Source organism: Notamacropus eugenii, chromosome 1 (assembly GCF_028372415.1).
Source record: "Notamacropus eugenii isolate mMacEug1 chromosome 1, mMacEug1.pri_v2, whole genome shotgun sequence".
Lineage (NCBI taxonomy): Eukaryota > Metazoa > Chordata > Mammalia > Diprotodontia > Macropodidae > Notamacropus > Notamacropus eugenii.
The window spans coordinates 454569457-454589187 of record NC_092872.1 but is presented as its reverse complement, the minus strand read 5'-3'; the positions used below and the strand labels follow the sequence as shown (position 1 = coordinate 454589187).

Below are 19731 nucleotides of genomic sequence, written 5' to 3'. Positions count from 1 at the left end.
AAAGTGAAATGAGCAGAACCAGGAGAACACTGTACACAGTAACAGCAATACTGTAAGATGATCAACTGTGAATGACTTAGCTATTCTCAGAAATACAATGATTCAAGAAAATTCTGAAGAACTTATAATGAAAAATGCTCTGCAGAGAAGGAACTGATGGAGACGGAATGCAGACTGAAGTATACCCTTTTTTAAATTTTTATTTTTCCTGGGGTTTTTTGGTTATGTTTTTTCACAACATGACTAACATGGAAATATGTTTTGCATGAATGCACATATATAAGCTATATCAAATTGGTTGGCTTCTCAATGAAGTGGGAGGGTAGAGGGAGAAAGGGGGAGAAAGAGAGAAGCAGAAACTCAAAATTTTTAAAAAGAATGTTAATTTTTTTTTACATTAATTGAGAAAATTTTTTAAAAAGATGCTTGCTCCTTGGAAGCAAAGGTATGACAAATCTGGTCAGTATATTAAAAAGCAGAAACATCACCTCACTAACAATTAGGTCCGCATAGTCAAAGTTTTTCCAGTAGCAATGTGTAGCTGTGAGAACTGAACTAAAAAGAAAGCTGAGGACTAAAGAACAGATGCTTTTGAATTGTGCTGGGGAAGCATTTTAAGAGTCCTCTTGGACAGCAAGAAGATCAAGCAGTCAATACTTTAAAAAATTAATTGAGGCTAATCACTGGAGGGTTAAATACTGAAAGTTGAAGCATAAATACTTTGGCCACATAATGAGAAGATGTGACTCATTGGAAAAGACACTGATGTTGGGAAAGATCGAAGGCAAAAGGAAAAGGGGACAGGAGGGGGATGAGAGGCTTAGACAGTGCCATGTAAACAAGCAACACGAACTTGGGGCAGACTTGAGGAAGAGAGTGGAGTACAGAAGGCCTGGTGTGCTAATGGTCTATGGCTGAACAACTCCCAGTAGACTTTGAATGTCTGAACTAAGAGGAGAAAGGAAGGGGAGGGAAAAGAAGAGAAGGGAAAGGAGAGAGAGAAGGGGAGGAGAGAAGGAAGATGAGAAAAGGGAGGGGAGAAAGGAAGGAGGGGAAGGGGAGAAGAAAAAAGATGAGAGATAGTGGAGAGGGGTGGGGGAGGGTACGAAGGAAGAGAGAGAGGGGAAGATAAAAAGGGAAAGAGAGGAGGGGACGATAGGAATGAGAGCTGAGGGAGAGAGAAACGGAGAATAAGAAGAGGAGAAGGGAGGCTAAGAAAGGAGAGAGGAGGAGGAGGAGGAGGAGGAGGAGGAGGAGGAGGAGGAGGAGGAGGAGGAGGAGGAGGAGGAGGAGGAGGAGGGCCCCGAAGGGGAGGACGAGAGAAGAGGAGGGAGGGAAAATGAGAAGGGGAAAGGAGGGGAGGAGAAGACGGGGAGGAAAGGGGAAGATAAGGGAGGAGGAAGGGAGATAAAGAGGGAGTGGGAAGGGACAAGGAGGGGAGGGAGGGGGAGCAGGAGAAGGGACAGGGAATGGGGGGGTCACAAGGGCAGGGGGAGATGAGGAGGGAAGACAGACGGGGGTGGGGACTCCCGACTCCAACCGCGGCCTGTACCTCCTGACCCCCAGGGGCCCCCACGCCTGAGCCTCTACTCACAAACTGGCTCCTTCGGTCTTTCAGCCCCAGAGGCATTTTCGTGCCGGGGGAGGAGGAGGGCTGGGCTAGGATTGTTAACGATCACTCCCTCCCCCGAAGCCACGAGTTCTTCCGCCCAGCCCAAGGCGTTTAACCAGCTGCTTAGGACCAGGGCTAGCGGAACCCCGGACGCTTCCCCTTCGCCTACGGAGCCCGCACCAAGAGCTCTCGGGATTGGCTCCCGCTTTCCCGCCGACCAATCAATGGCGCGCTCATTGCCATGCCGCCTGGCCCTTGGCAACCGGAGGGGCTCGTTCGAATGCGCTCGACGCCCACTGGGACTACAGACCCTCCGCGTCGGCTTCCTATTGGTCAGTGCTGACGTCCGTCTTCCCCCGACTGGGCGTTCTGCAGGAAGGAAGGCGGGACAAGAAGGAAAGTGAGCGGGGACCCGTTGGGCCCGGAGGGATCTTTCCTGTCGGGTTTCGCGAGTCCTGCTGGGACTCTGAGGGCGGAGGCGGCCGAACAGGTGGGGTCGCACCTGACCGACCATTGCGGGACGAGAGGCTCTTACCTGAGCCAGTTATTTAGCCTCTTTCACCGAGGTAAGGGTCCCTGCGATCCATGTGGTTCTCCTCCCCCTCCCCCTGCACCCGGGCGGGAGGAAGGGGAAACTGAGGTGCGCGGACCCCGAACCCTCAGGGTGGGAAGCTGGGTTGTGTAAGGACCGTCCTTTGCCCTTCACTCCACGTGTACTGGGGCATGATAGACGCTCGTAGGCCCACTGAGTCGTGACAGCTCTTTGCTTTTTTCAGTTATCCTATTTTTGTTGGTAACTTTTTAAAAAGAGCAGAGAGGAAAGCAGTTTAACACAATCCTTGTCTGTAGGTGTAAACATATGGTACCCCAAGGAAAGGAGGGAGGCACACTTTTTCATCTTTCCTCCAGACTTAGCCAGTGCCACTACATTGCGTGCAAGTTTGGGTTGAGTTTTTCCCCTCATTTTTTTTTTTAATATTTTTCTCTCCATTTATATTTTTGTAGTCATCGTGAATACCATTTTCCTGGTTCTGCATACTCTGCCCTGCATCGTTCACATAAGTCTTCGAATATGGTTTCAGTAATCCGTTTCATTGACTTGTGTTCCCCAGTGAATGGGCATCTACTGGATTTCCATTTCTTTGCCACTGCAAAAAGAAAAAATGCTGCGACCATTCGGTGTATCTAGTGCCTCTCTCTGACCTTGGGATAGGTGCCTAGCAGTTGGATCAGATCACCAGTTCCACCAGTAGTGGTGTTCACCATTCCCATGTTTTGTCATCTTTGCCAGTTTGCTGGGTGTGAGAAGAAACATCAGTTTTTTTATTGCATTTCTGTTATTGATCTGAGGGGGCCTTTCCTACAGTTGTTAGTAGATTGAAATGGTTCTTTTGAGATCTGTTTCTTAATGCCCTTTAGCTGTTTTTGACAGCTCTTTCATATGGAGGAAGGACTGCTCTAATTCTTTTTGATTCCCAACAGTCTTTTATTAAAATCAAGCATTAATACGTGCCCCTTATTCGCCAAGTCTCTATCGGAGACAGCTAGTGAAGGAAGACAGATATATTTGGTCTCTATAGAAGAAAAAATTTTAGAGTAAAAATTAGAGTTGTCCGACCATATAATGAACTGACCCAAGACATAGTAGTAGGATTTGCAATCACTAAAGGCCTACATACAAAGGCTACACAACTACTTGGGATGTTACAGAACAGGAGTCTAGCTCAGCAAAGCATTAAATTCAATGACTATTAAGATTCCTTTAGACTTCAAGATTCTGGAACACTATGGGAAAAATTGATAAATCCTTATCAGACCTTGGCCTAGGAGTCAGGATCTGGGTTCATGTCCTTGCTTCTGCCATTGACTTAGTATGTGACCATATGCAAATTATTTAACCTATATGGGTCTTAGTTTCCTCATTTGTAAAATGAGGGAGTTAGACTAGATAATCTCTAAGTATTGTGGGACTTCCCAGGCAAAGTCAGGGACTAAGCCCAGGCATGCTGCTGAAGGCCCACTGCTTCCCTGGTTTTGAGCCCTCAGGATGATCCACTTGATTACACACATTCTCATGGAAAGAACTCAGAAATAGAGGGGGCAGAGGAGATGTTTATTTCACTTCTGGAAGAAAACAGGTATGTTGCTCCAAAGAACACACACACCCCGTACGGAAGCAAGAGTAGGCTTAAATACTGTTCATGTAATAGTACCCCTCCCATCAGAGTCAGGATTAGTCCGGATTCCTCAAGGTTGCATTCTTCCTTATACTCCCACTACATTCCATCCTTAGTGTATTTCCCCCTCTCCCGTCATATGTCCCATGATCAGAAAATGGCAGAAAGCTCCACCTTAAGGTGGGTAAGTTAATATACATGAGGTTAATTACGCAGGTACAGTAGTGAAGACTCTTGTGACCAGAGCATGACTCCTTGGGTCCCAGCCATTTTCACTGTCCCAACCTTTCTATTTCCCCAGAAGCCAGGATGTATTAGACAACTGTCCTTGCAAAAACAGGATATACAAGCTTATCACAAGCTCCCCACAGCCTGGGGCTTGTACCATCTTCCAATAATATCTGTGGGAGCAAAATGAGATACAATAATATCCATGCTTACAGAATCCTTCAAAGTCTAAATGTCTTTTAAGAATCTGTGAGGTAAGGTTAAGAGACTGTGGAAGTGGTGCCTCTAAAAAAGCCATACCCCATGGGAAAGGATCCATTACACAGGAAGCATATAAAATAGGTGGGAGTAAGAAGGCAAAGTTAATGAAGTCTTCCTACTTTAAGGAGAGATGTTATAAAACTGAACTCTGGAGAGAGAAGGCTGGCTTGGGAAATGACAGTGTCCAGGAAGAAAGGATTCAGTTGCTAAAGTACAGACTTTATTGAGGAATATGGAGTTTTGTTTTGAAAATGTGACCATTCAGGAATATCTTATGCCTTTCTCTGGGGAGAGGTTTAAAAAACACAAGTTTTAAAATGTCATACATAAAGAAATCAGATTATAAAAATGTTTGAAAGGGTCATTGTCCTGTGAAGGGGCAGAAAGAAAATAAGTCAGCATTCCATTATAGTTTAACATACTGAGAACAATGAAATTGGCAGAAAACCAATCTGAGAACCTGCAAAGTTCTTGATAGATATCTTTGGTGGATAAGTGTCACTCTTAAGTAAATTAAGCAGGAACTGGCAATATTCTAAAAATCACAGCATCAAATTAAGAGCTTGAAAAAAGTAAACTATTATTATATGGGAAATTAAGCAAGAACTAAGACCTACAAAAAAAATGGGGAAGAATTAATAAACATGATAGCCAGTGAAGAATTTTGTCTCAATTCTTTTTTTTTTTTTTTGAAACGGCCTGTGAAGAATTCCTTTTACCAAAGCAAACTGCTTTGCGGTTTTGTCTAAGAGAGTTACCTAAAGCACAAAAGGGTTAAGGTTTTTGCTCAGGTCAGACAGCTTAAGATATAGAGTAGGACTTGAACCCAGATCTTCCTGACTCCAAAGCCAACTCTCTAGCCATCATGCCAGACTATATTTATGAATAACAAATAAGATAAAATAATAAGAATCCTCCAAACAAAATCTATTGAATTATCAAACAGCAACTTATTACAATAGAAAACAAAAGTGCATATGATGCCAACCAGCTGGAAACACAGGGGCATGAAAAAAACATCATTGAAATTTAAACTTTCAAAAACCACAACTATGTATGAAATAATAAGGAGTAAAGAAATCAAAAGAATAATATACATAGTTACTACAGTAGCGTAAATAAAGATAGCACCAAAAGTCAACCAAACTCAAAGCAGGGACAGTGAACTATATTGTACCAAGTTTTTACAGTTAAAACACCATTTTCTGGTAGCAGTTGGCAAAATACAAAAGTAGGAATTGATACATATACTACTGATCAAAATCACTCACTGTTGGGTAGCTTTAACCATCTTTGGCTGGGCAAGGGAGGACCTGTAGGTGTTTAGAAAGTGTCTGTTTTGTCAAAAAATATCAATTAAGTTTTAGTACTTTGAAAAATTAAAAGAGAATACCATAAAAATTTAAAATTCAGTAAATCATGGAATAAGCATTTATTAAGCACCTATTAGGTGCTAAACATTATGCTGAGCACTTTACAGATATTATCCTTTTATTTATCATAACTCCTTTCACAGCTATTGTATAGATCAGTTCTTAACTAAATAAAAAATAGTGATAACTACAAAGGATAAAATAACATAATTTTGATTACATAAAATTTTTCAGAATTAGATATCTCCAAAAAGGATTTGGTGTCATAGATATATGGACAACTAACAAATATGAGATGAAAAGCCAGTTCCCAATAGATAAATGACTAAAGAATATGAATACTTCTCAGAGAATTGCAAATCATTAATTGCCATATAAAAGAATGTTCTGAATCACTAATAAAGAAAATTAGTAACCAAAACATACCAAATAAATTGGCAAAGAGGACAAAATGTGGCAATAGTCTACTACAGGGATAATGTGGAAAGACAGGCATCCATGCATTGCTGGTGGAGCTATATTACAACCACTCTGGAAAGCAGTTTGGAATTAGGCAAATAAAGTGACTAAAATGCTCATACCCTTTGACCTAGAGATATAACCCAAGGAGGTCAATGACAAAAGGAAAGGTACCATGTACACTGTAATATTTATAGCAGCACATTTTGTGTTAGCAAAGAATTGGAAACAAAGTAGATAACCACGAAATGGGGAATGACTAAAAACTGGTATATGAGCACAACAGAATGTTACTGTTTTGTAAGAAATGATCAATACGGAGAAGTATGGGGAACAACTTATCTGAGCCAAGATAAAGTGAAGTTAAGCAGAACCAGTCAGTCAGTACACATTAAGTGCCTACTATGTGCCAGGCACTGTGCTCAGTGCTGAGGATAAAAAAAAAGCAAAAGATAGTATATGCCTTCAAGGAGGCTCAAAAAGCAAACAAGTATGTGCAAACAAGCTATATTCAGGATGAATGGGAAATTAACAGAGGGAAGACACTGGAATTAAGAGGGGTTAGGAAAAGATTTCTGTATAAGACAGGATTTTAGTTGGAACTTAAAGGAAACTAGGGGTGTCAGTAGTTAAGAGTGAAGGAAGGACAGTATTCTGGACATAAGGGAGAGCCAGAGAAAATGTCCAGAGCTCAAAGTTCAAAGCTATTTATGGAACAAGCAGGAGGCCAGGGTCATTGGATTGAAAAGTATATGGTGAAAAATGAGGTTTAAAAAGACTGGGTTGGGGTATCGCTTCACACAGGAAGGTTATGAAAGATTTTGAATGCCAAACAAATTTATTTGATTCTGGAGGTAATAGGAAGCCACTGGTGTTCGAGGAGGGCGGGGGGACAACAGGGACACGATCAGACCTGCATTTTAGGACAATCATTTTGGTGGCTGAACAAAGGATGGAGTGGACTGGGGAGAGGTTTAGGGCAGAGAGATCCACCAGTAGGCTGTTAGATTAATCCAGGTGTGAGGTGATGAGCAGTGTCAGTGCCAAGAAGAGGAGGGCGTATATTTGAGAGATGTTGCAAAGGCGAAATCAAAAGGCCTTGGCAATAGTTGGAGATGGGAGGGTAGGGAAAACGGGGCAGTTTCAAAGAGTGAGAAATCCAAGATGACTTCTAGATTGAGAATAAGGATGGTTTTGCTTTCTAAAGTAGTAAGTTAGATAATGGGGTACAGGGAGGGTTTAGGGGGAAAGATAATGTATTGTTTTGAACATGTTTAGTTTTTAGATGGCTGTTGTTGTTGAGTGTTTCAGCTGTATCTGTCTCTGTGCCCCATTTGGGATTCTCTTGGCAAAGATACTGAAATGGTTTTGCCATTTCCTTCTCCAGTTCATTTTACTGATGAGGAACTGAGGCAAATGGGATTAAGTGACTTGTCCATGGTCACATGGCTAGTAAGTAAGTGTCTCAGGCCAGAGTTGAACTCAGATCTTCCTGACTCCAGACTCTAGCTATCCTGGTTCAAGATATCTGAAAGGCAGTTGAAGATGTGATATTGGAGGTTAGCCATGAGGTTAGGACTGGATAAATAGATTTGAGAATCATTTGTGTAGAGATGATAATTAAATCCATGAGAGCTGATGAGATCACCAAATGAGATCACCAAATGAAATAGTATAGAGGGAGAAAAGGGCCAGGACAGAACCCTGAGGGATATCTACTGTTAGATGGTGTGATTTGGAGGAAGATCCAGTAGAAGAGACTGCAAAGAGTTCAGATAGGTAGTAAGAAAATCTGGTAAACAATATACATAATGACGACAATGTAAGCAAGTGGAAAAAACAGCCACCACGGAATAATAAAAAATGAATTTTTCAAAACGACAACAAAGAAGTTTTTAACATTCATTTTTTAAAATTTTTTGAGTTCCTAATTCTCCCTCCTTCCACTCACCCCTCATTAAGAAGGCAAGCAATTGATATAGATTATACACATGCAGTCATATAAAACATATTTCTATATTAGCCATGTTGCAAAAGAAAACAGACCAAGAGCAAGAAAAATAAAGTTTAGTTTAGTTTTAAGTATGCTTCAAATCTACATTCAGACTTTATCAGTTCTTTCTCTGGAGGTGGTTAGCATTTTTCATCTTAAGTCCTTCAGAATTGTCTTGGATCATTCTTAGGAAGAATAGCTAAGTCATTCACAGTTGATAGTCATACAGTATTGCTGTTCCTTTGTATAATGTTTTCCTGGTTCTGCTCACTTCACTTTGTATCAGTTCATGTTAAATCTTTCCAGTTTTCTGAAAGCAACCTGCTCATCATTTCTTATAGCACAATAGGATTCTATCACAGTCATCTACCACAACTTGTTCAGCCATTTCCCAACTGATGAGCATCCCCTCAGCTTCCACTTCTTTGCCACCACAAAGAACTGCTATAAATATTTTTTGTTCCTACAGGTCCTTTTCTTTTTTTTTTTGTCTCTTTGGGATACAGACCTAGTAGTGGTATAGCTGGGTTAAAGGGTGGCCCTTTAGGCATAGTTCCAGATTGCTGTCTAGAATGGTTGGATCAGTTCACAATTCCACCAACACTGCATTAATGTCTCAGTTGTTCCACATCCATTCAAACAAATGACAATCTTGATCCCAGAGGAGATATGAGAAGACAGAGGTGGCTGGTCCACAGATGTGGAATATTGCATATATCATCAGATTTTTTTGGTTGTATTTTCTATTTTTTCTTTCTAAAAAACATTCATTGTTAAAGAGGATAGGGAAAGGGAGAGGAATGCCAGGAAAAATTCAGGTGATATAAAAGCTAATATCAGTAAAAATATATTTTTTTAAAAAATGTTAAAGCTTTAAATGTGAAACCAATGATTAGATAGCCAAATGAATACAATTTTGCATTTGTTTTAGTAAACCAACACCATCACTATATAATTACAACATCGTTGATGGAGAAAGAAGCCACATTTTCTAGTACAGGCCTTATACATGTTCCTTTTGGACATGTTGTCGCATGTGAGAAATGGCGAGGGTCTCAGTTAGCCCAAGGAATGCAAGGTTAGTATGTAAACATTTTTTTCTGCTTAGTTCCAAGTTTATTCCTGTGTATTTTAATTTATGATGATATAGAACTCATACTCTTGTCTATTTTAAGGAAAGATTAAGCTCGTCTTTGAGGAAGACCTGACACTAGTGGATTTTCACCTTTCTAATAGATTCTGTATTCTTTATATTACTGAAGCAGATCTGGTGGCAGGAAATGGCTATAAAAAGAGAATTGTTCGCCTTAGAAATGTAAGTACTAAGCAAATGAAAAATGAGAATTGACTTGTTCCTGCACCGTGTGTGTGTGTGTATATATATATATATATATATATATATATATATATATATATGTATATATATATGTGGGTGTATGTTCTATAAACAAATATAGACTAAAAATATCATTCCTGCTGTTGAGGTATTTACAGTCTAGTAATGTCCTAGGAGGATGGACATCTAGCCAAATGTAATACAAGTTAGAATATAAGTGTATAAAAAAAGTATCACCAAAATACTGTGAAAATTGAAAGGCATAAGTCTTGAAAACTAAGGGGGATTGAAGCAGACAAACATTAGGGGTGAGTATATCCTAAGTGAGAAAAATGAGCAAAGCATCAGTAGAGCCTCTTGAAATGGGAAAGTGATAATTTATTTGTAGAACTTGTTAATAATTTTAGATTCCCTAAAATTGCTAAACATTCCAAATATATGTCCTACTGCTTCATTCCCCTGCAATTCCAATTGGATAATAAGATCTTTCTTAGACTTTTAAAAGTTGTTATAAAACAATTTTATTGTATAATAAAGGTATCTTCATTATGTCAGTTATTTTTCTTTATTGAAGGCCAATAATCTTCAAGGAATTGTAATAGTTGAAAAAACACAAATGAGTGAACAGTACTTTACAGCAGTGCAGAAATTTGTTGTGCTGGAACTTGGAATGGCATTACTTCCAGTGTCCAGCCAAATGGAAGCATCTCAACTTATTATCCAACTGGTAAGTACACAAGCACTCTGATGAGCATTTCTAACTTTGTAAAAAAAAAAAATTGTTTTAAGACCTGAGAGGTCCCTTCATTACAACATCCACCTTTACTTTGACCTAGTGAACAACATCGAAAACGCACTTGACATTTTTTCATGAATTATATAAATAAAGTATATAAATAAAAGCTCTATTTGGGGGATCTATGGTCAGAATTTCCTTCAATAAACTGAACTTGACATATTTTTCAACCTTAAATACAAGTGAATGACCAACTTTAATATATAATTTCCCCACCCTGAAATTTAGTTGTCAGTTAACTCTTTATATATCTAGAAATATTTGGCTCTTCTGCCAATGAAATAACTGTTCTGTATACTTACTGGGTAGAATACCAGTTTTATAGCATGTGTATTTGTCATATGATTTTATTTATTGTCATTAATATGACATGTTGATGTCATATTAATGTCATATTGAGTTGTAATTTGTGATTGATTATAATAATACTTTATTATTTGTTACAGTTGATTTGTAAAAATTTATAATTGAGCATATGCATATATCCATATGTGTATTTGACTATATGCATATATCCTGATATATATATGTATATATATATGTGTGTGTGTGTGTGTGTGTGCGTATATACATACATTTCTGCCCTGTAGAAGTTTGCAGTATTTTTCAAAAAAATTTCTTTTTGCCATACTCTGATGCTTTCAAGTAGGTTTGAACAACTTATAAACCTCTTGTCCCCCATGTATCAACATCCTCAGTCTCACTAGCTCTGTTGTCCTCTTCTGTCGTCTAAAGAGCTTTGATTCTTCCTAGGAAGAGAAAGCCACCCTAAGGTGACACCAAGTCACCATTGTGAACAAACCCACCAGAGGTATGCTCTGTACTGGGAAAATAACTAAATTTGAGGTCCTCAGGTTTTCAAAGAAAGTTACCAGAAGGCTGTAGGGTATCATAGCAAGATAATATTTTTGTCATTCTGCCTTAATTAATTTTATTGTCATGATAATTCCCAGACTCAGGTGTCATTATACAGAGGGGAGAATTCTCCTTTTATAATAAATAGTACTTGCATACCATGTTGGGTCACAAGTACTATGTGAAGCATTTTTTGTAAAGGAAGTTCAGATTCACTTTGACTAATGTTAGCATGAAACTAAATTTTACTTGAATGAGTAAATAGACTAATCTTTTCAAACTAACATATTGATGATTCTAACAACATAAAAAAGTTCTTATTAAAATGAAAGCATTTTTAAAAATTTATTTTCAGTTCTCAACATTCACTTCCACAAAATTTTGAATTTCATATTTTCTCTCCATGTACCCCCCTTCCCTCACCCCAGGACGGCATGTATTCTGATTACCCTTTCCTCCAATCTACCGTCCCTTCTATCACTCCCCCCCACCCCCTCTCTTATCCCCTTCCCTTCCATTTTCCTGTAGGGTAAGATAGATTTCTATACTCCATTGCCTATATGTCTTATTTCCTAGTAGCACGTAAAAACAATTTTAACATTCATTTTTAAAGCTTTTGAGTTCCACATTCTCTCCCTTCCCCTCCCCCCCCTCCCATTGAGAAGGCAAGCAATTCGCTATAGATTATACCTGTGGAGTCATGGAAAACACTTCCCTAACAGTCAGGTTGTGAAAGACTATATTTCCCTCTATCCTGTCTCACCCTCCATTTATTCTATTCTCTCCTTTGACCTGTTCCTCTAACAAAGTGTTTGCTTCCAATTACCACTCCCCCCAATTCTGCTGTCCCTTCACTTCTCTTATCCCCTCCCCACCTGCTTTCCTGTAGGGTAAGATATAGTTCTATACCCAATTGAGTGTATATGTTATTCCCTCCTGAAGCCAAATTCATTGAAAGGAAGGTTCATTTATTCCCTCTCACCTTCTCCTTCTTCCCCTCCATTGTAAGAGCTTTCTTGCCTCTTTTATGTGGGATGAGATGGTTTACTACATTCTACCTCTCCCTTTCTCCTAGTACATTCCTCTCAACACTTAATTTTCTTTTTCAGGTATCATCCCTTAGTATTCACTTTACTCTGTGCCTTCTATATGCGCCTCTCTCTCTCTCTCTCTCTCTCTCTCTCTCTCTCTCTCTCTCTCTCTCTCCCTCTCTCCCTCTCTCCCTCCCCCCCTCCCCCCCCCCTCCACACATACACACACACTCCCTCCAACTATCCTAACACTGAGTAAGAGAAAGGTCTCATGAGTTAAAAATATCATCTTTCCATGTAGTAATGTGAACAGTTCAACTTTAATAAGTGCCCTTAGGATTTCTCTTTCCTGTTTACCTTTTTATGCTTCTCTTGATTCCTGTATTTGAAAGTCAAATTTTCTATTCAACTCTGGTCTTTTCAACAAGAATGCTCATTTTCCCAGGCAGTTACTTGGCTTTTGAGCCCTTTGTTATGTGGAGGGCTCCAGAAGCAGCCTCCACTTCAGCAGTGGCTGCTGCCACCCTGGGACTGGGGCCAGGGTTGAGACTGGAGCTGGGGCTAAGGCTGGACCATGCTCCCCTTTCAGTTAGGTGAAAGACCCTTCCCACTGACCTTTGAAGCTGTCTTTAGCATTTCTGGGTTGAGAAGTCTGGAAACCACAGCAGCCATCAATGATTCATCCCGTAAGGCCTGCTTCACTCTGTCCTTACTGGCATGGCCCACACCAAACTGTTCTCTACTCCCATCCCAGTGCAATAGACCCTTCCTATCGATCTTCCAGATTGTCTTGGGCTGGAAATTTGCTTCAGTCTGTCATTTTGTGACTTCTATTCCCCTTGAATTTGTTTAAAGTCATTTTTTACAGGTTTTTTGAGAGGTTTGGGGGAAGAGCTGTAGCAGGTCCCTGCTTCTACTCCACCATCTTGGCTCCATCCCCCAATAGCATTTTTTTCTTAAAGATTACAAAATTACATTAGTTTCAGCAAATATTTCCTAAGTATCTACTACATGCAAGTTAGTTTGCTAGGTCCTAGTTATAAACAAATAAGATAAAGACATTCCCTCGCCTAGGGATGGGGGACCTGCAGTCTTGAGGCCACATGTGGTGCTCTAGGTCCTCAAGTATGGCCCTTTGACTGTTTGAATTCAGCCAAAGGGCTGCATTGGAGGATCCAGAGGGTTGTGTGTGTGGCTTTGAGGCCACAGCTTCGGTCAAGGAAAATATGACAGATAAGTATAATACAAGGTAGAGTACAATGGGTACCCACGGTAAAGACCCAAAGTGGTTTAGGGAAATTTGAGGTGGAGGAAACATTTCCTATTTGGATATTTGGGGGGAGAGGGTGGAATGAACAGGGAAGGCTATAGTCCCTCAGTCAGGTTTTAAAGGAAGAGGACTGTAAAGAGCCTCTTAATTCACAGAGGCTTCATGGGACATGCATGCTAAGTTTAAGAAACAGTTTTAGTTTGAGTGAAACTCTAAAAAGGTAGTAACCTATCAAATTGTGAAAGGCTTCAAGGTCCAGAATGAGGGGTTGAAATTGTTTAGAAGATTTCTGAATGATTTGGTTATACCTATGGCATAAGAAAATATTAACACTAGAGGAAGGGTAGAAGGATATTGTCACAGTCCAGGCAAGAAGAATAGGGAACCTTCCCAGGGTAGTAGCAGTGGGAGTAGAGAAAAGGGAATGAATGCCAGAGATATTATGGAGATAGAATCAAAAAGACTTAGCAACTGACTGAGATTTCAAACCTAATTAATACAGAGGTTGATGGAAAATTATAAGTTTGGTGGGGTGAGAGGGGAAGTTCATTTCTGGACATGATGAGTTTGAAGTACTAGGGAAACATCTAGTTAGAGATGCCCAACATACTAATTAGAGATGTGGGACTAAAGTTCAAAGGAGAGAGAGAGGACCTAGAGATATAGTTAGGAATCAGTGGTGTGGAGGTAACACTTGACTGTAGGAGCAGGTGAAATCATCAAGGGAGACATGAATAGAGCAGAGGGAGCCAAAGACAGTCTTTGGGGAAAAGCTGTATTTAAGAAAAACCAGTAAAAGGACCATGAGAGAATGGTGTCAGAGAATGGAGGGGAAAGTGGCCACGAGGCACAGGTGAATCAAGGTGTATCCAGGAAAACTTTTACTAATTTTAAATTAGAACTTAATTGGAAAATTAAGTTTCGAGTGAAATGAACTCAAATTCCTTTGTTGTCTTCAATCTTAGGTCCATGAACAAACCAAAGAGCGCAATAGAAATCCTTTTCTTAGGAAGAAAAGCTGTCAGCTCTCTGAATCATCCGTACTTCAAACTGTACAGCAGATACCAGGAGTTGGAAAAGTGACAGCCCTTCTTCTGTTGCAGGAGTTTGCAAGTATCCAAAAACTGTGCAATGCATCTATCCAAGAACTTGAGCAAGTAGTTGGACATACGCTAGCAGAAAAAATGCATACATTCTTTACCCAGACAAGGTGACAGACATAATACTAATACTAAAATAGTGTTTTTGTCCTCCAGAATCACCAGATTGTGATTTTCTTTACCAAGGAAGTGAAATAAAGCAATTTACTTTTTCATCTTGTATCAAGTATTGAAAGGAAAGGTCAATTTGGGAACATACTCTCTATACTTATGTTTTAATCAGCTATCTCTTGCCCATAGGTCTTAAATCTAGCAGACCAGACACTGCTGTTCCTTGACCAACTTTCTAATGATGGTTTTTTTGTGATTAAGATGATCAAAACTTAAATGCAAAGTATCTTATTCTTTAGAAATATTTGTACCAGTTTCAATTTTTAAAAGTTATTTAAAGGAAACTCATAAATAATGACATGCCCTTGACTGTAACATCAACCTTTTCAGACTTCCTCAGACATTTCAGATGATGTCAGTGAAATGTTATATGCTATCACAGATGTCTAAAGTATTACATGGTAGTCTTCTGGTGATAAATTGTAAACGAGGATTAAAGGACTACAACTTAAATAAAGCTTTTGGTGCCTTAAAACCACAAGTATTTTGGTCCAGGTTAAACATCTAGATAAATCTTGAAAGGAGGAAAAATAAAGAGAACAAAAGATAAATTAATAGTTATTTATTTAAATACATAAACCTCTACAAATGTAACACTAAAGACACTGTTTGGATACATTTTCACAATGTTCCCTTAGGATTTTAACGATTATAATGAAAGTAAAATTTGGAAACTTCTGTTAAATTATATATTTAGCCATTCATATTAAGTTTTCTGTATTATTCAGGTACATAGCAAAAAAAACCCTGTCATTACTTAGAAAACATTTGGATTTTAAAAGTCTTACATACAGCTTAAAACTTTTTGTCATATATTTATTGCAAAGAAAAGTTAAAACAGGCTTTTTTTAGCCAGAAGTTTATGCAAGGTGCATTTATGCACTTTCCTACTTTAAACAAAATCGAAAATGTTTTGAGTATCAAACAGTATAATATCTACCCTGTAGATGGCATTTTCATCTAACACTAGTGTGTTAGCAATGTGAAAATTATTTTTAAACAATATGTAAAGTCCAAGCTGATTCTAAATAGTCTCTGCTGTTAAAGTATTAATTATGGAATTTGGCACTAGACCGTATCTAGAACCTGCAACTGTGCTAAAAGTATGCAAATTTGTCATTCATTTTGTACAGTAATCAAAGTAAAACTTTTAATTGAGCATGCAGAACTATTTTTGATAACAGTAACTCAAATCCGCTACTGTAGTCTGGATGGTAGCTGCCATATTGTATAGCAATTCCTTGAATTAAAATTAAAGAATTTCTTTTTTTAAACTTTAAATCTATTACACAGTGAATTTCAGCAATATTAGTTTAAAACCAATAGGACAAGTAATAAAGTTAGTTGTAAAGACTATCCTTCATATTTTCAGTACTATTCTATTTACAATACTATATGCAATAAATAACTTATAGCAATGCACTGACACTTCAAACAGAAGACAGAAATGTCTTCTGTAAATCCAGTTTCGGCACTTTTGTTTAGGATACAAATTCCACATAAGCAAGTTTTAAAAAATCTAAGAAAATGGGTTTTAAATATATTAATAAATTTCACATTATGGCACATATATTGAGAGTTACTGAGCATTTAGAAATAGCTTTGTTTACTGAAATGTTAATACAATGAACTTTCTGTATTGAGAAGACCAAAAGGAGAAGGAAGTTTCTTCTTGCTCTGGGGTCTTGCCACCCCAACTGATGGGAGACAGAGAGTGCTAGCTGACTTCTGTCTGTCTTTGTTGGTTCCCCAACTCAAAAAAGACAGTTTTTTGGAGATTTTTTTGGTTTTGTCGATTTTATCATCTTCTATGGTTAAGCAGATCATGGAGTACGTTTTCTGCATTCCCACAGAGTAGGTAGCACACTTACTATGCTGCATAAATGAAAAGGGAAAAAGTCATCCATGAGGAGTTATATGCTCAAAATAAAAGATTAAACTTGCATTATAAGGTATAATAAAAGATATAAATTTCTTGAGTTTATAGTAGTTTACAAGAATTATAGTTTTGAAATTCAGGCTTCTACTTACTATGTCTGACTCTAAAAATCACTGAAGGAATAACTTAGTATTAATATCTGTTTAGTAACCACTACTGAGGGATTGCATAGGATTAGAATATGAATATGATCTTATTTGTATCCTCAACCCCTTTGGCAGTTTGGTGGAACCTATGAACACTTTCTAGGAATAATGTTTTTAAGTGCATAAAATAATAATATACATAGGATTACAAAGGACAACAGTCATACTGAAACAGTTTGGGTAAGAACTCTTGCTTTAAAGAGAGCTAAATAAAAACACTGAGCTACTATGAAAATTTAAAAAATTACTCCCTACAAAATTCCCTCTTCATATTTGAATTAATGACTGGAATAAGCTTTTTAAAATGTCATTAACATTTGTAACAAGTGTTTGAAATTTGATTTGTAGGTTTTATGTAAAATACCTACAATTTTTTAGCTGAAGAGAAGTTAGTAAATTCTTTAAAGAATTGAGAATAGGGAGAGAACAAGTATCATTTCTTACCATAGAAGATGTTGAATCCAAAAGACTGATGACCTTCATCTCAATATCTTCCTCCCCTAAACTCTTCAGTTTTTGCATGACCTCACTCACTGTCAGCCACTTACAATCTGTGTCTTGAATAGAAACAATATAATCCCCTTCTTTAGCACCTGCCAGCTAGAAAAACAATATATACAAATGGTCAATTTTAATTAAAATTAATCTCCATCATAAAGTTTCCAAATCTATGTACAAAAATTTACCACAGATCTTCAAATGCAGGTCTCCAGAGAATCATAAAAAGGTAAACAGAGGGGAAAAAACAAAAACAAAAACTTGCTACTCAATTAGGGCAAACTGTTTACCTCCCTATAAGGGAAGATGAAACCTGGTAATCTTGAGAACTGTGCAGCTATTATGATAAAAGGGATATATGTACAAGGAATGGGCATAAAGTAAATGATGTCATGTCAAAAATATGATTTAAGTAAGAGAAGGGATTGTAATAGGAGGTGTGAAAAGGGGGAAGCAGAAAATGGCAAATTATAACTCGGGAAGAAGTACAAAACTATAGTAGAGGGAAGGAGGGGAGGGAGATGAGCATTGTTTGAGAGATACTCTCATCTGATTTGTTCAAAGGAGGGAACAATAATCTTAAGTAGATAATCCTAACTAGCTCTATAGGTAGTAGGAGGGGAAGGGGGAAGAAAGGGGAGGGTGGCTAAAAGGGAGGAAAGAAGCAATAAGAGTAAAGGGGAGTAAAAGGGAGGGGGGCTAAAAGAAGGAGGGGAAGGCTGCAGGAGGAGGGGGAGAAAAGTAAATACTATTGAGGAGGGGAAGGGAGACGGGAGAGCTAAAAGCACAAATGGTGGGAAAGAGGTTGGAGGGAAATACACAGATTGTAATCATAACTGTGAATGTGAATGGAATGAACTCTCCCATAAAACGGAGACGGATAGCAGAATGGATTAAAAGCCATAATCCAACAATATGCTGCTTACAAGAAACACATTTGAAACAGGGGGATACACATAGGATAAAGGTCAAAGGATGGAGCAGAATATATTGTGCTTCAGCTCATGTAAGAAAGGCAGGAGTAGCAATCCTAATCTCAGACAAAGCGAAAGCAGAAATAGATCTAATCAAAAGGGATAAGGATGGAAACTATATCCTGCTAAAAGGTACCATAGACAATGAAGCAATATCATTACTAAACATGTATGCTCCAAGTGGTATAGCATCCAGATTCTTAGAGGAGAGGTTGGGGGAGTTGGAGGAAGAAATTGATAGCAAAACTATACTAGTGGGGGACCTCAACCTCCCCCTCTCTGAACTCGATAAATCCAACCTCAAAATAAACAAGAAAGAGGTTAAGGAGGTAAATAAAACTCTGGATAAGGTAGATATGATAGATCTTTGGAGAAAATTAATTGGGAATAGAAAGGAATATACCTTTTTCTCAGCGGTACATGGAACATTTACAAAAACTGACCATGTACTAGGACATAAAAATCTCACAATCCAGTGCAGAAAGGTAGAGATAATCAATGCATCCTTTTCAGATCATAATGCATTAAAAATTACATGTAATAAAAGGCCATGGAAAGAGAAACCAAAAATCAATTGGAAACTAAATAATCTAATTCTAAAGAAGGGTTGGGTTAAAGAAGAAATCATAGAAACAATCAACAATTTCATTCAAGAGAATGACAATAGTGAGACAACATACCAAAACTTATGGGATACTGCAAAAGCAGTTTTTAGGGGAAGTTTTATATCTTTGAATGCCTACATAAATAAAATAGAGAAAGAGGAGATCAATGACTTAGGCTTGCAGTTGAAAAAGCTAGAAAAAGAACAAATTGAAAATCCCCAAGTAAATACCAAATTAGAAATACTGAAAACCAAAGGAGAGATTAATAAAATTGAAATTAAGAAAACTATTGAATTAATAAATAAAACCAATAGTTGGTTTTATGAAAAAACTAATAAAATTGATAAACCTTTGGTCAATCTGATTTAAAAAAAGAAAGAAGAAAATCAAATTGCTAATATTAAAAATGAAAGGGGTGAACTCACCTCCAATGAGGAGGAAATTAAAACAATAATTAGAAACTACTTTGCCCAACTTTATGCCCACAAATTCGATAATCTAAACGAGATGGATGAATATTTTAAAAAATACAAATTGCCCAGATTAACAGAAGAGGAAGTTGAATACTTAAACAACCCCATCTCAGAAAAAGAAATTGAGCAAGCCATCAATGAACTCCCTAGGAAAAAATCTCCAGGGCCAGATGGATTCACAAGTGAATTCTATCAAACATTTAAAGAACAGTTAATTCCAATACTACATACACTGTTTTTGAAAATTGGGGAAGAAGGAGTCCTCCCAAATTCTTTCTATGATACAAATATGGTTTTGATGCCCAGACCAGGAAGAGACAAAACAGAGAAAGAAAATTATAGACCAATTTCCCTAATGAATATAGATGCAAAAATTTTAAATAAGATTTTAGCAAAACGAATACAGCATCTTATCACGAGATTAATACATTATG

The 19731-nt window shown here is 38.1% G+C and overlaps 3 protein-coding genes across 17 annotated transcripts in view; 1 reads left to right on the top strand and 2 right to left on the bottom strand.

The window, feature by feature from the left end:
• CEP89 (centrosomal protein 89) overlaps positions 1–1788 on the bottom strand; it is a 167814-nt gene extending 166026 nt beyond the window's left edge. For 6 of the 7 annotated variants that reach the window (XR_011972134.1, XR_011972135.1, XM_072632049.1 and 3 more), the window contains exon 1: positions 1595–1788. Coding sequence is in view for 5 of the 7 variants with exons in the window: in XM_072632049.1 (XP_072488150.1) it covers positions 1595–1630 (36 nt within the window). In the remaining 2 variants the exon portion in view is untranslated. The remainder of the gene's footprint in view (positions 1–1594) is intronic. The other variant, XM_072632048.1, reaches the window with a different exon arrangement.
• A 113-nt stretch (positions 1789–1901) lies between these two features.
• On the top strand, positions 1902–15137 carry FAAP24 (FA core complex associated protein 24). 9 transcript variants are annotated; one of them, XM_072632054.1, is made up of 6 exons: positions 1971–2178; positions 2618–2687; positions 9035–9181; positions 9279–9418; positions 10014–10166; positions 14357–15137. In XM_072632054.1, the coding sequence occupies exons 3-6, from the start codon at positions 9073–9075 to the stop codon at positions 14603–14605; spliced, it is 651 nt and encodes a 216-aa protein (XP_072488155.1). In that variant the 5' UTR covers positions 1971–2178; positions 2618–2687; positions 9035–9072; the 3' UTR covers positions 14606–15137. The 9 variants fall into 9 exon arrangements, with proteins under 9 accessions (XP_072488154.1, XP_072488155.1, XP_072488158.1 ...); XM_072632053.1 differs by lacking the exon at positions 2618–2687 and having other exon boundaries at positions 1902–2178; XM_072632057.1 differs by lacking the exon at positions 2618–2687 and having other exon boundaries at positions 1975–2178; positions 9369–9418.
• Positions 15138–15209: 72 nt separating this feature from the next.
• The window catches only part of RHPN2 (rhophilin Rho GTPase binding protein 2), a 71624-nt gene continuing 67102 nt past the window's right edge, over positions 15210–19731 (bottom strand). Inside the window, exons 14-15 of the mRNA XM_072632051.1 lie at positions 17192–17347; positions 15210–16537 (exon numbers count right to left, since the gene is read on the bottom strand). Coding sequence (XP_072488152.1) covers positions 16280–16537; positions 17192–17347 — 414 coding nt within the window. The 3' untranslated portion in view covers positions 15210–16279. The remainder of the gene's footprint in view (positions 16538–17191; positions 17348–19731) is intronic.

Excerpts from the sequence above, each read along its gene's own strand:
- FAAP24 (XM_072632052.1), top strand. The coding sequence starts at position 2,883 with ATGTTTTGTCATCTTTGCCAGTTTGCTGGGT. Across the intron at positions 9,419-10,013 it reads GAATTGTTCGCCTTAGAAAT|GCCAATAATCTTCAAGGAAT; the intron begins GTAAGTACTAAG and ends TCTTTATTGAAG. Across the intron at positions 10,167-14,356 it reads CTCAACTTATTATCCAACTG|GTCCATGAACAAACCAAAGA; the intron begins GTAAGTACACAA and ends CTTCAATCTTAG.